We start from the raw sequence: 21,994 nt of genomic DNA, 5'->3' as shown, positions 1-21,994 counted from the left end.
TGCCACCTAGTCCCCGGATGTTCCACCAGGCAGTGCTGATTCCACTTTAAACTGCACATCAGTTCATCCTCCCAAAACAAAAGACTATTCTGAAGGAATATGCGTAATAATTTTGGTAGCAACTTTTCATTTACAGACACACGGTATGCTTTAAAGCCTATACATAAATACCATCTGTAGAATAATTTGGTGAAAGCTGATAAGTCATGGACAAAATACAACAACAGATTCTTCTTTAAATAATAACCTAAAAGCTTTTTTTGAACAGAATTAACTTCGTGCATTATTGAAAAAGTAATGCAAGATAAGTATCACAATTCATTGCAACGAAAAAAAATCAAAATTCAGACCACTACATACCTCATCATAATTGGAATCATTTAAATCCTCATCATCATCTTCTTCTTCCTCTTTCTGATGACCTTTTTTTCTTTTACTTGGTGGAGCATGCCGATCATCTCTGCAAAATATATGGCACATTATTCAGTACATCTCCATCTCCCTCAACAAAGAGAAGATAATTTCACACACCACCAAAGTTCTTTAATTAAAAAAAGAAAAAAAGATTTTCTTGTCCTCCCATCTGACACTTAATCATCTTATCAACACTCATACAGAGTGAAGGAAGGCTCAATTTTCATAAAATCTTTTTGCAGCAATGCAGCCATAATACTGTCCCGAGCATAAGCTTTTTGTGTTAAAATCCATCTTAAGAAATCATTTTAAAGAAATCGAGATGGGAAAAAATGTCCATGCAGGACACTTTCTCACCAGAAAGATTTTACTTGAGCAATGATTAGCAAAAAGTGTTACAAAAATAATTACATTGATTGATTCATGAGTGCATTTATATGGCACAACCCTTAATTTTGTAACGAGCAAGTTAAATGACAGTGAACACTAGAGTTCACCACCTAATTCCAAAGGTTATTTCCATGTCAAGATAAGCTGGATGTGCAATTGCTCTGTGTTACTACTGATCAACTTCTGTTGGAGAGCAGCAGTCAGCTGCAAAATATACGAATTCCTGAAAACAGTGTCTCTGCTAAAACACGATTTTAATTGAGACGTGATTCCATAAAACCAGCACCATGTCAATATTTTACCATGTATTCTACTTCAAACTGTTTTGCACATTATAAGACCTAAATGTTTTTAGTGGGGATTGTGACTGAATTGGATGCCACTGAGGTACGTTCTAAACTGTATCTCTGCCTTCATTTTTGGATAAAAGCAAAAAGGGGTGTATTTGTTCAATTTCAAGTACAATGAGCACCTTGTATGATTTATATGTTGTCAATACTATAAGAAACTTGCAAGAAACAAATGGAAAAAACTATGTGAGATACATAACAACTGAAAAGGAAAGGTACAACATGCCTTTATGACAAGCCAACTTCGAAATACTGTATTTCATATTAGACACAAAGAGTAAATAATGTTATACATCAAATAAATAATAGAAAATACAAAGGGTACTTAATAAAGACAACAATAAGAATAACAGCAATAGTAATAACAACAATACTAATAATAATGTCTATGCAAGATGTAGTTTTCAGATTACTAGTAAATGGAAAGACTGATGGGCACTACTATGACATTTGTCTGGAATAATATGGTAAAACTAGGAAATTCAAGATGAAACAATCAAGTATTAATTCTGCCTGCTTTTAGCAACAATAAATTTTCTAGGTCTCATTAACTTTACACAGTTTTGATCAGCTGGGATAGATATTGTTACAGCCAATACAAACTGTGACATTTCTGTGGAGAATTAATTGCTCAAAAGCTAAAACACTTGACAAAATCCAAGAAGGGAACTCAAAAAGCTTGGTATTGCAATTTTGGCAATGTGTGAGGTACTTAATTGTGAATCAAAGTGGCACTTCCAGATTGCAGAACCTGGCCTGTGCATTTTGAGAGTCTTATGGCTGCAGATGGTGGAACTTGATTGATGGTAGTCAACAATATTCCTCTTATTTATTTGAGTGAGGCCCGATGTGCATGAGAATATCACAAAATAATCAGTGGCTTTGTACAGTTTAACATCTCTGACTTCATGCTGGAGCACAATATACAATTTCTGCTGTTCTTGAGAAGGACCAGTGTGTTTGTTGTCAGAGACGTTTTGTGTGTCTACAACAGGGTTTGGATTATGCCTGGGTAATTCTTAATGGCTTCCATCAAATCAGTAGGGAAATAGTAAATGAAATCAAACAAATTAAATATTAAAAGTAACTTGGCAAGTTATCAAATCTAAACTGTCAACACTGGTGAAAAGGTAAGTTAACAATCCATTTGTATCATTGCTTTAGACTTATGACAGTATGACAGCTGAAAATTGGCTTTTAATTTGAGAACCATGAAGTAATCAACAGTTGCGCAGAAAGCAATGGAGTGATGCAAGTTGGAGAATTACTAGGAGAGAGAGAGAAAAACAAAAATCAGTGGGCAGGCACGAGTGGTAGACGTAATATTATTTTAATGCATATTATATGCAGAAACAGAGACTGATAGGTCATGTAGCCAGGCTGATGGTGGTAGACGGACAAGGAAGTTCTTCACTGGATTCAATCACATCAAAGAAGGCTGTGACAACACCAAATGAAAGGTGGGTATATGAGATCAGGAAAAAAGAAAAACTGAAATCAACATGAATGCATACAGCTGAAGACCATAAATCACGGAAAGTTTAGAGAAGGATGTCAAATGCAGGATGACAAAATACAGGGAGGATAATGCTATTTAAAATTTGTACAGAAACCAGATGGCAGTTATAAGAGTCGAGGGGCATGAAAAGGAAGCAGTGGTTGGGAAGGAAGTGAGACAGGGTTGTAGCCTATCCCCATGTTATTCAACCTGTATATTGAGCAAGCAGTAAGAAAAATTCGGAGTTGGAATTAAAATCCATGGAGAAGAAATAAAAACTTTGAGGTTCGCCGAAGACATTGTAATTCTGTCAGAGACAGCAAAGGACCTCAAAGAGCAGTTGAATGGAATGGACATTGTCTTGAAAGGAGGATATAAGATGAACATCAACAAAAGCAAAATGAGGATAATGGAATATAGTCAAATTACACCGGGTGATGCTGAGGGAATTAGATTAGGAAATGAGGCACTTAAAGTAGTAAATCAGTTTTGCTATTTGGGGAGCAAAATAACTGATGACGGTCGAAGCAGAGAGGACATAAAATGTAGACTGGCAATGGCAAGGAAAGTGTTTCTGAAGAAGAGAAATTTGTTAACATTGAGTATAGGTTTAAGTGTCAGGAAGTCGTTTCTCAAAGTATTTGTATGGAGTGTAGCCATGTATGGAAGTGAAATGTGGACGATAAATAGTTTAAACAAGAAGACAATAGCTTTCGAAATGTGGTGCTATAGAAGAATGCTGAAGATTAGATGGGTAGATCACATAAATAATGAGGAGGTATTGAAAAGAATTAGGGAGAAGAGAAATTTGTGGCACAATTTGACTAGAAGAGGGGATCGGTTGGTAGGACGTATTCTGAGGCATCAAGGGATCACCAATTTAGTACTGGAGAGCAGTGTGGAGGGTAAAAATCATAGAGAGAGACCACGAGATGAATACACTAAACAGATCCAGAGGGATCTAGGTTGCAGATGGTGGGAGATGAAGAAGTTTGCACAGGATAGAGTAGCATGGAGAGCTGCATCAAACCAGTCTCTGGGCTGAAGACCACAACAACAACAACAATGAAGTTGCCTGCTAGCATCCATTAGTATATATAGGATAATCTCAGGAACTGCTGTAGGGGCTTTGATGTTGTTTTAACCAACAGATACACTAGTTCATGAGGAAGATTTTTCTTCATAAATATTTCATACAAACTGTCTGAATTATGATGAATGAAGGTTGAGTTGTGAAAACGATGCCACTGCCACCTAGAGAACAGCTGGAACAATTCAAGACAGCAGCATTGCTGGAGAATGCAGCAAGTAGGATCTGATTTGAATCTGGCGTGGTAGTCTAGTGGTACACTTTGTGGTTGGAAAGCAAAAGGATGTGGGATCAAATCCTACCAGGATCATATTATTTTCACTCTGTCTCTCACCTTGGATGTGAAGATACTTATTTCAAAATATGACAAAAACTTCAGACTGCCGAGTGCTGCTTTCCTAAGGTTAGCAATAGCAATCATACTCTTAATTCACTGTGATTTGAACAACAGGCAGTGAGTTACTCAACATTGAAGTATAAAACTTTGAAATATAAAAATTGCTAAAAAATTTATGATGGACCTGCTCTCTAATGTTAACCCTATATGAAAACAAGCCAGCCAGCTGATGACAAAATACATCTTCAAATAGAAATGCTGAAGCAAATGTGATGGTGGGTTATAAATCGTGTGTGGTAGTACAAAGGTTTCAATAAGTTTATATTTGGTATTATTCAATAGTTTCAAGAGAGTATTAGCTACTTTCTAAGAGTAGAATATTTAAGTACTTCAACCGCTACATCAAATAAATCATATAGGCATAACCTTATGGAAGTAGAGGCACTGCTATAACCATATAAGTACAATGAGCAAGAATCCAAGACGTGTAGACAATGTTATGTTTCATATACTTAGGTGAACGTATGGAATCTGTGAAATTACTTACGAAACATCATTTGCATCACGGGCAGGACCGATATCAGAACGTGTTGTGAAGCCAGTTGCACTGAAATCATAAAAACGGATTTCTATATATTAAAGCACCACCGACATACAGTTCCAGTCACTATACTGAAGAGTGCTGCAAACAGAATGTAAAGATGGCAGTTCATCTTCCAAACAATTTAGCTTCGCGTGATTACATATCAATTCCATAAGCAGAAATCAAAAGAAAATAACTCACCCTCGTCCAACACCAGCAACATATCCAAGAGGAGCAGGTACACCCATAAAATGTTTCTTATTTCGGTTCACCAACGCTGCTGGTGGAACTGCCATTGTACTATGTTTAATTTAAGTCCAACTAAGGTAAACTGTTTACCTACAAGCTGATGTAAACAAATTCTATAATGTTTTTGTTAGGTTAGCCACACAATAACAAATCTATCAACAAAGATACAGCTACAAACACTGATCGACCAAAGACATACATTACTATGTCTGTGAGATCGATGAACCTTACTGCAAAGTCGACGACTAGCCATCGACCAACACCACCGCTATACGGATATGCCTTGGTGCTGTTTTATCAACCCACAGAAAGTACAGAAAAAGAAGTTTATGCTTCTAAATAACAAAACATAAAAATTTGAATGTGGATCTAACACTTTTTACTAATATCTATGCAGTTCTTTGTTTAATATAAGGATATACTGGATGTAGTCAGATCAGTAAGCAACTCCAGAACTGAGGACATCCATGGTTTTTCTGATTTTACCATAAAGAAAATAATAGACACTATATGCATTCCACTGTCTTACTTAATCAATAGGATGTTTACAGAGGGAACATTTTCAGACTGCCTTAAACGGACAATTGTATTGCCCATATACAAAAAGGGTGACAGAAATTCACCCCAAAATTACAGACCTATAGCAATAGTACCAATATTATCTAAAATTATTGAAAAATTAATTAAAGACCAATTAAACGAATTTTTTGAGTGTCACAACCTTCTCAATAAGGCTCAGTGTGGGTTCCGAACTGGGCTATCAACAATAAAAGCAGTTCAGGAAGTTGTCTTATCAATATTACAAGGTTTTAAAAATAGGGAACATACCTATACAACTTTAGTTGATTTAACTATGACATTTGACACTGTCTCACATAGCATTTTAATCAAGAAACTAGAAAAATATGGAATAACTGAAACAGAACTATTACTGCTGAAATCATATGTGACATACGGAAACCAAATGGTCTATGTAAATTCAAACAACAAATCTGACCTTCTCAAGGTAAAATATGGAGTCCCACAAGGATCTGTACTAGGACCTTTCTTATTCATTGTGTATGTGAATGACCTACCCAACACATTACCATATAAATCTGTAATGTATGCTGACGACACAACTTTTATCACATCACATAATGATGTGAATGTTGTCAAACAAATGAACAAATCCATGATGGAAATGGCAGCTCACTGGTTCCATGAAAATAGGCTGTCATTAAACAAAAATAAAACTGAACACATCCTCTTTTCCCTTAGAGATATTAATGATGGGCCTAATGAACTCAGACATTCAGTAAAATTGCTAGGCATTTATCTTGATATCAAATTGTGCTGGAATATCCACACAGAAAAGCTGTGCAGTAAGTTGGCAAGAGTTCTATATCTCCTTAGGAAACCGAAGGATTGTGTCAGTAAGGAGTAGGCCTACATACCTATGGCATACCATGCCTTTTTTCATACTTATCTGCATTACGGAATACTTCTTTGGAGAAACTCTGCTGGGGCAAAAGATGTTTTCCTCTGGCAGAATAAAGCCATTAGATGTATTTTTGGTGTGAGCAATTTAACTTCTTGCAGACAGTACTTCATTGAGCACAAAATTCTGCCAGCTCCCAGTCTATACATACTTAAAGCACTTATGCATGCCAAAGAGAATGCCCACATGTATGAAAGCAGGTCAGACGTACACTCATATGAAACCAGAAATAGGAACTTATTAGACATTCCTTGGACACCTTTGAGTAAAATCCAAAATAATTTTTTACATGCAACAATACATCACATGGAATGAGGGAATTGCATGAGAATAGATTTAAAATGGTAGTAGAGACATGGTTAAAAGAGAAAGCTTTCTATAGCATAAGTGAATTCCTACATAATGAAAAAATATGATAAATGTGATTGTGATCAAAGAAACTGTAATTTATGTCATACAACCATACTGACCTTTTGTATAATCATATATCATATGTTAACTTTTGTGTAATCATTTGTACCACAATCTGTATAACTATGTAATTACTGACTTTATGTATGATCATTTGTATAACCATCTGACGATGCCTATACAACGCAACAGTTGTCTACAGGCAAATAAAATAAATATTAATTGTCAGAAGACTTATTGTTGTTGTCGTCTTCAGGCCAGAAACTGGTTTGATGCAGCTCTCCATGCTCTTCTTTCCTTTACAAGCTTCTTTATCTCCAAGTAACCACTGCAACCTACGTCCTTCTGAATCTGCATAGTGTATTCATGTCTTGGTCTCCCTCTACGATTTTTACCCTCCATGCTTGACTACAGTACTAAATTGGTGATCCCTTGATGCAATAGAACATGTCCTACCAACCGACCCCTTCTTCTACTCAAGCTGTGTCACAAATTCCTCTTCTCCCCAATTCTGTTCAGTACCTCCTCATTAGTTAGGTGATCTACCCATCTAATCTTCAGCATTCTTCTGTAGCGCCACACTTCGAAAGCTTCTATTCTCTTCTTGTCTAAACTATTTACCGTTCATGTTTCACTTCCATGCCTGGCTACACTCCATACTAATACTCTCAGAAAAGACTTCCTGACACTTGAATCTAGACTTACACCCATCACAGTTTTTATCACATTAGACATCCCATCACATCACAACACGTTCCAGCTCGTCATGAGACCGATGACCTCACTGTCTGGTCACCTCCCCCAACCAATCCAACCAGCTCGTCAAAACCTTCAGCAATGCGTTTCAAATGGTGGCACTCACGTTGGCCATCCCCTCCCCTCACGTCATGTCATGTCATGTAATGTCATAGAACCGTCAAGGTCTCTCGGGAAGAAATTTTGTGGTTGAATAGTCTTCAGTCCAAAAATGAAAAAAGTAAATAAATAGAAGGAAGTTTTGATGGTTGAAGTCATTCGTCTGTCATTGATCACATGACCCCCAAGCTCATTTCCTCCTGAGTCATGGCCATGAGCGTATTTACATATTTCATTTCGTCGTGGTTTTCGTGGTTGATATCAGTTGGTTGTTGTTCGTTATTTGTTATAAATTGTTTCGTTTCATTATTAATTTTGTTAAAATTTAAAAATGTAATGGGAATTGTGAGGTAGCAGTCTGAATTGTATGACATGAGCGAACTAAATTACTTGCTCTTTATTACATTTAAAAAATGGACTTTTATACATACCAGTACCGTATTTAATATTTTACAATGAAACTGACTGCAGTATGGTTGCAACTTGAAGTCAAAAAAGCACTATGGGTAGGATCAGATTGATTAATAAGTGGAATTTATTTTAATGTTGTCAGGCATTTGTGGTGTTTCATAAGGAAATGGAAGGAAACCTTCAGACACTGCATACCATTTATTTGAATCTGTGTTTTATGGCAGGCTTATTTATTGTTAGGTAGCTCTCTGGATTGTGTTCGTAACAGTTTTGCAAGCACCAGTAGTCAATATTTACGTGGTTTCACTAACTAACTCAAGTACAAATAAGGGATTTGAACTATTAAAAGCCAAATACAAGATATAAAGAAAACCTGTAACTCTTGAAGGACAAGCAGCTGAGGGAGTTATGACTATAGCACAGAAAGTTGAGGACATCCATGCCTGTTGAGATCACATGACTTGTATTGGCTTGGCATTCCTTAATGTAACAGATAATGTGAATACATCGTGACATGCGTTGCGATGATGTCATGATGCTGTGATGGTCAGTGTGGATAGGCCTTAACTGAGGAACCTAACAATCCACTCAATTCACTGTACATTTCTTTCTGTTGTCTTGCAGTTATAAAATTTATATAAACACATTGGAGTTAAGTCAGTACGGTTGGTGTAACTCGAAAGATGATGATGTTCACATTTACTGTTGTGGTTTTCAGTCTGAGCATTGATTTGTTGCAGCTCTCTATGTTATCTATCCTGTGCAGCCCTCTTCATCTCTGCATAATTTCTGTAATGCATATCCTTCTGAACCTGGTTACTGTTTGCGAGTTTTGGTGTCCCTCCATAATTTTTTCTCCCACACTTCTTCTGCATACCAAATTGATGACCCCATGATGCATCAAGAAGGATCCTATCAACTGATCACTTCTTTCAGTCAGATTTTACAATAATTTTTTTTCCTCACTTCCATTCACCAAGTGGAATAGTTTTGTCATGTCTGGCTCTCCCAAGCATCTCAATTGTTCTGTGGGAATTTTGTCTACTCCAGGGATCTTGCTTCTACTTACAAGGGAACCTCCCCATCGCACCCCCTTCAGATTTAGTTATAAGTTGGCACAGCGGATAGGCCTTGAAAAACTGAACACAGATCAATCGAGAAAACAGGAAGAAATTGTGTGGAACTATGAAAAAATAAGCAAAATATACAAACTGAGTAATCCATGTAAAAGGTAGACAACATCAGGGACAGCAGCAGCACAGCAAGGCCGTGGTCATGTGGTTAGCGTGTGCAGCTGCGGAACGAGAGGTCCCTGGTTCATGTCTCCCCTAATGTGAAAATTTTAATTTTTTATTTTCAGTTTACGTGACAAACTCTTATGTTTTCATCACTTTTTTGGGAGTGATTATCACATCCACAAGAAAACCTAAATCGGGTAAGGTAGAAGAATCTTTTTACCCATTCGCCAAGTGTACAAGCTAGGTGGGTGGACAACATATTACTGTCATGTGACGCACATGCCGTCACCAGTGTCGTATAGAATATATCAGACGTGTTTTCCTGTGGAGGAATCGGTTGACCTATTACCTTGCGATCAAATTTTTCGTTTCCCATTGGACAGGCACGTCCTTTCGTCTACGAATGGCATGGTTTTGAAGTGCGGTCGCAAAACACAGATTCTAAACTTATTATAGTAAACAGAGACGTCAATGAACGAATGGACAGATCATAATTTTGCGAAAATAAATAAAACAAACCTTTCACTCGAGGGAAGACTTGAACCAAGGACCTGTTGTCCACCCACATAAGTTGTACACCTGGCGAATGGGTAAAAAGATTCTTCTACCTTACCCGATTTAGGTTTCCTTGTGGATGTGATAATCACTCCCAAAAAAGTGATGAAAACATAACAGTTTGTCACATAAACCGAAAATAAAAAATTAAAATTTTCATGCGAGGGAAGACATGAACCAGGGACCTCTCATTCCGCAGCTGCACACGCTAACCACGGGACCACAGCGCTCCCTTGCTCAAATTATTCTTGACATTGCCTATGTTGCACATGGTCTACTGAGTATATATTTTGCTTGTATTTTTCCTAGTTCCACACAACTTCTTCCTGTTTTCTCGATTGATCTGTGTTCAGTTTTTCAAGGCCTATCCACTGTGCCAACTTATAACAAAACCTGAGGGGGGTGCGATGGGGAGGTTCCCTTGTTAGATCTTTCAGTGCTCTGTCAAATTCTTCTCTCAGCATCATATCGCCCATCTCATCAACACCACATCTTGTTCTCTTTCTATAATACTGTTCTCAAGTTTGTTTCTCATATTCAGAGGCTCTGTATTTTTTGTGCACCTTTCAGTTTTCCATTCTTTGTTTAGTACAGTTTGCTATCTGAGCTCTTAATATTCATACAGCTGCTTCTCTTTTCTTTGAAGATCTCTTTAATTTTCTTACAGGCGGCATCTGTCTTTCCCACAATCAGGCATGTTTCTGTAGCCACGCATTTGTTCTCTAGCCACTCTTGCATAACCATTTTGCATTTTCTGTCAGTTTGTCTTTTATAGAAGTCTGTATTTCATTTCGCGCATTTCATATGTTGCAGCTTTATATTTACTCCTTTCGTAAATTAAATTCAGTATCTTCTTTGTTATCCAAGAATTTCTAGCAGGCATTGTCTTTTTACCAATACAATTCTCTGCTGCCTTCACTACTCCATCTCTGAAAGCTATCCGTTAGTCTTCTGTTGTATTCATTTCCCGTTTTTCACTCCAACATTGCCTGGTGCTTTCTTTGAAACTCTCGACAGTCCCTGTTTCGTTCAATTTATCCATGCTGTATCTCCTTAATTTCCTACCTATCTCCAGTTTTAATCTGCTTTTCATAACCAATAATCTGTGATCAGAGTCCATATTTGCTCTTTTTCCTATTTTTTAAAATGTCTTGCAGTTTAATATCCAGTTTCGAACTTTCTGCCTTAACAATATATACTCAGTGTCAAACCTTCCAGTGTTCCCAAGTCTCTTCCACATGAACAACTATCTGTCATGACTCTTAAACCAAGTGAAGCAGAGATTAAATTATGCCCTGTGTAAAATGCTATCAGGTGGCTTCCTCTTTTATTCCTTTCCCTCAGTAAATGTTCTCCTCCTATTTTCCCTTCTATTCCTTTCATTATTATCGAATTTCAACCACATCCAACAATTGCTTCATCTCCCTTAACTACCTAAATAATTTCCTTCTTATCATATATTCTTTCAGTCTCTTTATCATATGCTAAACGGGTTGACATATAAACTTGTACTATTGTGTTGGCTTTATGCCTACCTTGGGTACAATACTGCATTCACTACGCTGCTTATCCACTTTCTTATTTTCTTATTCATTATTAGGCCTACTCCTGCATTACACTTTATTTATTTTGTGTTCATAAGCCTACACTGACCTGATCAAAAGTCCTTTTCTTTCCTGTTACCACACTTCATTAATTCCCACCATATCAAACTTCAACCTATTCAATCCTTTTTGAAATACTCTAACCTAGCTACTCGATTAAGGGATCTAACCTTATATGCTCTGACCCATAGAATGTGTGCAAATTTATGTACATATACATATAAATATCAATAATAAGTCCTTTTCTTTCCTGTTACCACACTTCATTAATTCCCACCATATCAAACTTCAACCTATTCAATCCTTTTTGAAATACTCTAACCTAGCTACTCGATTAAGGGATCTAACCTTATATGCTCTGACCCATAGAATGTGTGCAAATTTATGTACATATACATATAAATATCAATAATAATAATGAAGGGTACACCGGCCGGAGTGGCCGAGCGGTTCTAGGCGCTACAGTCTGGAGCCGCGTGACCGCTACGGTCGCAGGTTCGAATCCTGCCTCGGGCATGGATGTGTGTGATGTCCTTAGGTTAGTTAGGCTTAAGTGGTTCTAAGTGCTAGGGAACTTATGACCTCAGATGTTAAGTTCCATAGTGCTCAGAGCCATTTGAACCAATGAAGGCTTCATAAATAAAGAGATTAATAGAAATCAATCATTTTCAATTACTGCCCAAATTTTGGATTTTTATAGTTTCTTTCCTTTGAGTCCATTTAATGTGAACTTACTTCTGATGTCCTTTGTTATATTCATCTTTTTCCACCATGAATATTTATCTGCTGGCCGTGTCTATAACAGTTCATAATCGGGCTGCTTCTTCCGAAGGCAGGTCGCTTGTGAACCTGTCATTGAGATGATGTGCAGGAGAAAAGAAAACTTTCGTGGTTTTGCACAAATAATACTTATTATTCAAACAACACAAATGGCCACCACACAAATCTTATAACAATACATATTCTCCACTCGAGAACTAAAGACAGAGGCTCTCTATTAACCAAAAAAAAATTGAATGGAAATTTTTATCATTTGTTAACCGCCTTCTGGCGTAGCAAAACATATCTTTATCGGCGCTTACAGCGGCCGCGCAATGATTATTATCATTGGTTTTAATTTTTTGTCATAGCTTGTTGGGGCTTTTCCTTATGTACCTATACAAATGCCAGTTTAGCTTTTCCTGATTATGATAGTCTCCTGAGTGGGTCCCTGCCCATGTTTCTGAACAGGCTACTATTTTATTTCCAGAATATTTTACCCAAAAGGACGCCTTCATCAGTAAGCAATACAGTAGAGTTGTATGCCTTTAGTGAAAAAAATAATGTCTAGTTCCCCCTGCTTTCAGTGCTAGCACAAGTCAATGTTTGCTGATGTTACGAAACCAGGACAGTCGTCAATCATCCAGACCGTAGCCCCTGAAAATGGTGCTGCCCCTCATCAGGATCCAAGGGTTAGTCTGGCATCTCTATAGGCAGCCCTCCATTGTGGCTGCGCCTACTGTTTGTATCGTACAGGAACTCAAGACACCCACTTCAGAGAGGTCAATTGTTTATAAGAGGACAACGTAGATTATCATCTGTTTAAAGCAGGGGAGATGAGGCACAATAACACAACTACACATGAGCCATGAAGCTGGAAAACGTTTGCATCTCGTATGGCCAGTTAACATTCTTACAAGATAAGATACTCATCATAATACAAATTAAAATATGTAAACCATATGTGTTCTCTTTACCAGAACATGTAATAATCCTTAGCAGATGTGTTTTCGAGTTCTACACCACATGTGCAGCCATCATAGTACAAGATAATATTCTTAATGATACATATTTCTCAAAAATGGAAATATGATTCTCGATAGCAGTAGGAAATAAAATGACAGTTGACTGAATAAGACTTTAGCCTTTATGTCAGTACAACCATGATAAAAAAGTCACCACATAAGAATCACTTATCCTAATATACTTGTATGCACATGGTTTTAGAGGACTGAGTACAGCAACCCAACATGCATGCCTCTGAAAGAGGAGAAGTAATTTAAAAAATTGAAATAATCAAAGTGTGCTATCACCAGATTCGTACATACTGTTTCACAACACAGCTATTGTGTGACTGTTGTCAAAGTTTGCTGAATATCACTGTTACACTGATAACAGTCATTGTCATACAAGTATAGCACATTGCTTGCATGACATGAGGCAGTAAATCAAATGGTAATAAGGAAGAGTTTTGTGAATGATCAGTCCATACAAATGGCTATTTGCAGGGACAGAGCTGAAAAGTTACAGTGAAAATTTCAATGGTCTTCTCCCAATGACATTGCTATCCTTGAAATTGGTGCCAAGCACAAAGAGCAAGAGATTTAAAGTGGCGTTGTGCTGAGTCACAGCAATTTTCACCAATATATGGCTCAGCACACATGTTCTGCAGCCATTACATTGGGGGTATTTATCCATCTATCACGTAGTACTCTTCCTCATCTCTTACATTTGAAGTAAGTTCATTTGGCGCAATATTTTCTTTGTAACAGAAACATCCAGCTCGCTTTCATAGACTAGATCAGTTTCCAGGTCGAAGACTTCTGTGACAAAAGCACACATTTGCACAATATGATAAGTATTTCATTTCTGATGATTAATATTCACATAAAAATCCATCTTCAATTTTTTGTACTTTGCATTCAAGCATCACAACAATTTAGAAAAAAAATCTTAAAATTATTCATGCATTATGACTTTGAGTGAGATACACTAAATAAAACATAATTATTCATAAATTTCTTCAAGAGGATATGAGGAAGAGGTATGATGTAAGCGAAAAAGGAACTTTGGGTAGGCAACATAATTCATGAACTGAGATGGCACATGGTAAAATAACTAACATCAGAGATGGAATTATATAAGCAACTGACTTTTCATTTAGTATTCGTATAGTACACAACTCAACAGATATTAAACTGGAAGAAAGTTAGTCTTTCAAAATTGGTTTATAGTTGGGAAAGAAAGGTGTGTGGAGAAAGTCCCCAAGTGGACAACAGACAGTGTCTCAAAAATGTATGAGAGGTGTTATAACCAATTAAATATATTTTTTATTGAATTACGACATACAGAGACGTGTCTTACGTTAACATGACTCAGAACGCTCTTCAGCCTTTGGTCAAGTCACAAATATTCCATTTATAGCACATCCAGCAATGTGTATTGCAGTGAGTGTCCATACAGAAGAGGCCCCCACTCCTTAGTGCAGAGCACTGAAGGGAAGACAAAAGTAAGGTCAGTGATTGTGTCAGTGGTGGGTACTGATGTGAATGACTGGTCATGCTGTGGCTGGCACTTTCGAGAAACACGACTGGACCGTTTCTCGAAGCGATGCTGCACAGATGCACATGACCAGTCATGCTATAGCTGGCATTTTCATTAGAAATGGCTGGACCTTTTCATGAAGTTGTGGTGGGTATGATATGAGCGTTGAACAGGTAGTATGGCTATAGCTAATGTGAGAAGCACATAGTGTGTTTGCAAAGGACACTGGTGGTATGACTGAAGGTATGGGGGTGGGGTGTTAGTGGTGAGTGCATCAGCATGTGATGTGGAGGCCACACATGCCAGAACAACTTTGATCTGACCTAAGTAGTAGTGTACGTATAGGAGAAAGTGCAGTTGACATGAAGTGGTAATTTGTTTGCCAGAACGAACCTCTGGTTCAGTGTATCCACACGGGATGCCAGTTGTACCGACTGAAGAGGAGGGGGTGGGGAGACAGTAGTGAGGATGTTGGCACGTGAAGGACATGCATGCGAGAGAGACTTTGATAGGGTTAAAGAAGCAGCATATGTTGAAAGGGAAGTGCAGTTGATGTGAGCTGGCAATTTATTTGTCAGAACAAATTTGACGAGTGTGGTCTGCACAGTGGCCATTTGTGGCAGAGTCAGGACCATGGGGAGGCAGAAAGGCAAGGTATCAATGTGTACTGGATCATGGTCAAAGGCAATGTAGACAGAGGTGCAATTGTAGTTGTACTGAACTCAGGTCATGAAAGGGCATTGGAATTGTCATTGGTGGTTGACGGCGAATTGTGTGATTGAAAGTGGTGTTCGATTCCTCCTGTGTGTTTTCGGTGTGGCACTATAGAGCATGATCAACCTGTGATGGGTGTGTGGTAGTCGCTCGTGGAACCAGATGGATGTAGCAGGAGGTATCAGTGTTGTCATGTGAAGATCAGCAGAAGGTGATGATTGAGCTGTGTTGTGGTGATTCATGTGGAAGAGATGTAGCGACAGTGTGCTGTTCAGCCTGAGAGTCTGGTCACACCAATGGGAATGTGGCTGAGTGGTGAGGTGAAACACAGTTTACCAACTTGTTTGCTTTGCTGTTTGTCCTGGGTCTGTGACAATGTAGTTGCAGCGTAGAGTGAGAGTGCTCATGATTGGATATCGAGTGGGTGTGATTGGTTGGTGGGACTGGAGCCACAGTGTGTTCCCACTCTCATCATCATGATAGTTGTGTGTCAAGGCCATGAGCTACTCATGTGCCAAGGCGAGGGCAGTGGAGATATTACGTCGTGGGGTGCGTCCAATGGCCCATGGCAATCAGAATAGTGTTGGTGAATCATGAAGAGCTTGACAACTGAGGAGGCACACTGCTTGTGTGCGTTGATAGATGTACAGTTGTCCTCCTGTTGTTTGTCTTGAATGGCCAGTGTACTGGTAGGGTGGAGGGGCCATGGTGAAAGGTCCTGGGTTGCAGTGATCTGCGCCAAATCACAGGAGCTTGGCATGCTGTAAACCCAGGAGAGATGCAGTAGGCATAAAAAGTCCATTGCTAGGTCTGGTTTTATGAAGCCGTTAATATAGAATGTCCATGTGAGGTGACGAGATGGTAATAGTTGTAGAGTCCAGGGCATGGATCCATGCACTGTGATTGGCAAGCTGGTAGCTTCATGCAGTTTCAGACCTATAGGTCTGTCCTTTGTTGATGAGGTGTCGAGGGGTGGAGGGTGGATGCTGGAAGTGATGGCTACTGAAAGGTGGTTCATCGTAGGTGATGGAGCAGACAGCATCGTTGAAACCACAGTTATTAGAAGTGGGACCATTGGAAGCGTCACACAGCACTCATCAAAGTCCAGGTCGATGAGATCATGTTCATGAGCGCAGTGAGAGATGTGAAGTCCGGTAGCAGTCATTATCAGTGGAGTGAGAGAAGGTTTGCTGCTGTACGGAACGTTGAACGTTGAGGCGACTAGAATAATCTTCTCGGACAGATGAACTCATTAAAGGCCGAGTAGTCATGATACAGTCGAAAGTCACTTGCAGTGTCAGCAAACCCCTTCCTGTTGGACATGGTGTCATGTGGGGTGCGACTGCTCAGCTCACAGTAGTTTTTTTCACTGGATGGTCGCTGTGCCGATCGTCAGTGATGAGTATCTGGCATGATGCCGTCTGAAGTGAATCTGTCTGTGTGTGGCACAGTTGGTCACGTGGTGCAATTGTAGTATGGTTGATGATGTTCTGTGCAGGCGAGAGTACAGTGCACTTGGCAGCATTCTGTGCAGGCTTGGGCATGATGCAGAAGGCGATGAAGTAGGAGTTTGTTGATGTAGTGCGGAGGTCATCACTCAAGCTGGGCATAGTGATGCCAGAGTCAGAAGCAGCTGGGCGGAGATGGTAAAGCTCAGTCACTGTACGAAAGTATGCCAGTGTTATTTCCAACTGTATGGGTGCATTGCTGGTGATCGGTGAACATTCTTGATGTATTTTCGCATTTGTGACTTGAGTCGTTACAAATAAGTCGTCGACAACTGCGGACCAGGTTTGAGGTTGGTCTGGACGGAATCGACTATGCTCCATCTCTGTCCGTGGTATGATACAAAAGTTGGAAATCTGGACAAGCGGTGGTAACAAAGATGGGTCGAACGAAAGCGCACGTGGTACAGAAGAAGTGGCGCCCTTGGCAAACGAACGCAAATCCGAACAGCCAGAATGTTGCTAATCAGCCGTTGCCTGGTGTTTCTACAGGATGGGAACGCCGATGAGGGCCCACAGTGGATCGTTTGTTGCATTCGATTGTTTGGCACTGTTGTCGTACGTCGCAGCACAGTAGTGAAGCACGTCACTTTCACAACTGATAGCTATAGACGGTCAAAGAGTCAGTTGAGCATCAATGCACTGTCCAGAAAGAAAGCTGTCGACATGGCATGAGAATTTCGGCACACGACGATTACTCGATGGTCACATTTTGCTTATGCCATAACCGAATAGGGGCGAAAATAACATCGTATGCAGCCATCGTGGATTGTCAGGATCAGCACTGAGGACAAAGACACTACAGAGATAAAAGGGAGTGTTCCAATAGCGTTCGTGAGGCAGTTATAGTTAATTATACTTTACTGAGTCACGACATACAGACACACATCTTACACCCAACACAACTTGGGACACACTGCAGTTTCAAAACATTCCTGGTGGGAGTTTATTTTGGTAATGCGGGATACCACTCCTTACTTCTGTCTGTAATACTCCATGTGACAGAATCACCTTTCGTCTGTACCACTATAAAACTATACACAATGCAGATCCTACTATCTAATTAATATTTCAGTCCTAGGTGGATGTTATGTAATACATTTTCAACTACTTTAAGTATCTCACACATAAATTAATTGGAAAAGGGTTATAGGGTCTCATTAGTACTGAAATGTCCACCTTCGTAGCGTGGCGGCAGAGTTACCGCCTACCACGCAGGGGGTCCGGGTTCGATTCCCAGCAGGGGACTGGGTGTTGTGTGTCTTTCATCATCATTTTCATCATCATTAACTCGAAAGTCGCCGAAGTGGCGTCAACTAAAAAGGACTTGCAATACGGGGGCCGAACTCCCCCTAATGGGGCCTCCCAGGCAACAATGCCATACGATCATTTCATGTCATTGTACTGAAATTAAAGGTCTCCTTTGTGATTACAGATATTTATTCTCGAAAACCACAAGGATGAAATTCAGGGAGCAAACATAAATCACTCATAATTAGTTTCAATACAAAAAAATGGTGCAGTGCAATTGACAAAGTCGGAAATTGGTGGTGTCTCTACATCATGGTTCCCACTTAGAATGTGGATAACGCTATGTGACTGTAATTGTTAAATCCTGCCTAGTCGTCAAAGATGGGGTGTCTAGGAAACCTGCTTTCTCGGATCGCTAGACAACAATTCAAGCAAATCGTATTAATGAGTTTTATTACGAAAAGTAAATGACAATACTTATCTTTGAGAATTACATAGATGTGTCGTAAGCAAATGCGGGCCTACGAAATGAACAAGCCTCTTCAGTATATACAATTCCTAAGTCGCTGCTATACAAATGTCGAATCTTGATGCTGCTGTTCGACTGGCCGCAACCAGCCGGCCGCGGCGCTTATGTTCTCTTCACATAGGGGCCGCTGTTGTCGCATTGTCGTCCTGGAGAGAGGTCGGTCAGTGTGCAATTGGCTGACGTCTGCTCACCGCCCTGTATGCTCTATCGTTCCCGACTGGCGTACCGTAGCTTGACTTTACGCCGTAACGTTCCTCTCTCCCCCCCCCCCCCCCACCCCCCTCTAAAGCGACGGATCATCGTCGTAAAGAGAGCACGACAATGGGAGGGGAGGCAGGAGCGTGGACGCTGCGCGGACCGGAAGCTGTGGCTGCAGGGGACGTCAGGTTTCCAGTCGTACCCCGCCATCCGGCCTTTGCTCTGGAAGAAACGTCCTACGAAAAACGCCCAGGAGGGTACGCTCTTGAGGCCCAAACCAGATGTAGAAGTCGTCGGCTGCTGCGGCGTGGGCGGGTCCAGCTCTATCAGTAGGACGAGAGGAGGCGGAGGAGGAGAAGGTTGTGTCTCCATGGAGTTGTCCCGTAATGTCGTGATGACATCCTATGGCGGCTGCTGTGGCCGCGCTGTCCTGGGGATCAGTGAAACTGGGGGAAGAGATACAGAAGGATCACCGTGCACATGACAGTGGCGAATTTGATTGTTGGCGCTGCAGTCTGTCTGGACTTAAAATGAGATACATGCACTCGCCTGGTCGACGAAGGGTCTCGCCTCGTGCCCACCGTCTGCTGCCACTAAAAACCCTGAAAAACACAACATAATGTGGCGCAAAGCGATACTTGTGGCCTTCCTTCGGCGCCCGATGCTGAGGATGGTGGAGCAGGTGGAGCCGTGACCGATGGTGGAGGCCGTGAAGCAATTCCGCTGGCGATGGTCCATCGTGGATGCGAACGATAGGAGGTGAGAAACAGTTGCAATGCTTGATCCCTGGTGTGTGCGGTGCGAAGTTTGGCCATCTGCTGCTGGAATGTACTGACAAAATGTTCCACTGCGCCGTTTGACATTGGAAAGAACGGTGCGCTAGTTAGATGCTGTATCCATTGCGGTCACAGAATGTTTCAAACTCATTTGACGTGAACTGAGGGCCGCTGTCCGACACTATGACTTCAGGCAAATCTTCGAGGCAAAAAATAGAGAACACCAGAATCATGCTACGTGACGTTGTCGAGTTCATTGGCACAGCAAAAGGAAACTTGCCATAAGAATCTACCACAATCGACCAACGAGTGTTCCAAAAAGGTCGCGCAAAGTCTTGGTACACACGTTGCCATGGTGATTGCGACTTAGGCCAAGCAGAGAATTTTTGCGGCGGAGCGGACTGATTTTCCCCACACACGTAACACTGTGACGTCATCTGTTCTATTCGGGTGTCCATACCCTGCCAAGTACAGTGTCAACGTGCTAACTGTTTCGTACTTATAATCCCCCAGTGTCCTTGGTGAAGTAACTGCAACACTTCTGTCTGCAGAGCTTTGGGCATAAACACACGTGACTGGCCATTGTAATTTTGAACAAGAATCATACCGTGCTGTATAGCGATGCTATGCCAATGTGCAAAGTATTGGTGGACTGCAGAGTTCTTTACGCTACGCACTGAGCGGGGCCAAGATGTGGGAATGAAGTTTAGCAAAATTTTCAAATCGGAATCAGCTTCGGTGGCATGTGCAATTTTCCTGTAATTCAGAGGAAGGGATTGAAGCATTGAGCATCGATGTGCTAACAAGATGCAGCAGAAGCGTCAAAGTCTGTATCAGGGCCAATCGGAAAACGTGAAAGGGCGTCCGCATTACCATGTTGAGCTGTCGGACGATACACAATATCGTACTCTTATTGAGACAACAGCAGAGCCCATCTTTGTAATTTCTGGGCAGTTCGTACAGGAAACGGCTTCGTAGGATGAAACAAGGACTGTAATGGCTTGTGATTCGTTACTAAGTACAATTTTCTGCCGTACAAATAGTGGTGGAATGTGGTGACACCATACAAAATAGCCAATGCCTCTTTCGCAATTTGTGAGTAGTTACACTGAGCTTTGGACAACACTTTTGATACGAAAGCAATAGGCCCGTCTTAATCACCAAATCTGTGTGAAAGCACAGCACCGATTCTGTATGAGGAAGCGTCAACTTGCAACACTACTGGTTTGTCAGGATCAAAGTAAACCAAGCATCGATCACTGAGCAATGCATCTTCAAGTTTTTGAAAATCTGCTTGGCACTCAGCTGTCCAAACAAAGGGGACGTTCTTGCGACGCAAGCGGTGCAATGGAGCTGCGATTTATGCAGCATTCGGTATGAACCGAATATAATAGTTCATTTTGCTTAAGACTGACTGCAATTCTGTGACATTGCGAGGAACTGGCAGGTCTCGTATGGTTACAAATGTGACTAAAGGGGTGTACGTACACCTTGACTGTTTATGACATGACAAAGATACCACAACTCAGATTTTAAAAAAATCACACTTGTCCAGTCTACACTTTAGTCCTACATCAGATAACACACGAAACAAAGCATGAAAATTTGCAGTGTGTTCTTCAGTGTACAACCTGCTACGACAATATCGTCCAAATAGTTTGAACAGTTTGTTACTTGAGCAGTTAGCTGCTCTAAATACCGTTGGCAAATGGCAGTTGCGGAAGCAATGTCAAAAGACAAACGCGAATATTTAAGCAATCTCAAATGAGTGTTCACAACATGCACTTTTGAGATTCTTCATCTAGTGGTATCTGAAGATACGTGCCACTACAATCAATTTTTGAGAAGTAGCGAGCCGGCCGCGGTGGTCTCGCGGTTCTAGGCGCGCAGTCCGGAACCGTGCGACTGCTACGGTCGCAGGTTCGAATCCTGCCTCGGGCATGGATGTGTGTAATGTCCTTAGGTTAGTTAGGTTTAAGTAGTTCTAAGTTCTAGGGGACTGATGACCACAGCAATTGAGTCCCATAGTGCTCAGAGCCGTTTGAACCATTTTTTAGAAGTAGCGACCAGTGCCTAATCTGTCCATGAGATCCTCTGGGCGTGGCAATGGATAAGTATCAATCACAGTTTGTGGGTTGACAGTAGGCTTAAAGTCAAAACAGAGGCGAATGCGACTTCAAGGTTTGGGGAGCAAAACCAGTGGACTTGCCCATTGACTAGTTTCTATGGGAGCAAGAGCTCCGCTCTCTTGCA

At 40.6% G+C, this 21,994-nt stretch overlaps 1 protein-coding gene across 1 annotated transcript in view; it reads right to left on the bottom strand.

Annotated features, from left to right (window-relative positions):
* The window catches only part of LOC126259249 (pre-mRNA-processing factor 6), a 64,776-nt gene extending 59,692 nt beyond the window's left edge, over positions 1 to 5,084 (bottom strand). The window contains exons 1-3 of the mRNA XM_049955874.1: positions 4,864 to 5,084; positions 4,627 to 4,686; positions 361 to 460 (exon numbers count right to left, since the gene is read on the bottom strand). Coding sequence (XP_049811831.1) covers positions 361 to 460; positions 4,627 to 4,686; positions 4,864 to 4,958 — 255 coding nt within the window. The 5' untranslated portion in view covers positions 4,959 to 5,084. The remainder of the gene's footprint in view (positions 1 to 360; positions 461 to 4,626; positions 4,687 to 4,863) is intronic.
* Between the last annotated feature and the right edge of the window lie 16,910 nt (positions 5,085 to 21,994).

This window comes from Schistocerca nitens, chromosome 5, assembly GCF_023898315.1.
Source record: "Schistocerca nitens isolate TAMUIC-IGC-003100 chromosome 5, iqSchNite1.1, whole genome shotgun sequence".
In the NCBI taxonomy this organism is placed as follows: Eukaryota; Metazoa; Arthropoda; class Insecta; order Orthoptera; family Acrididae; genus Schistocerca; species Schistocerca nitens.
This window is presented reverse-complemented; position numbering and strand designations above follow the sequence as displayed.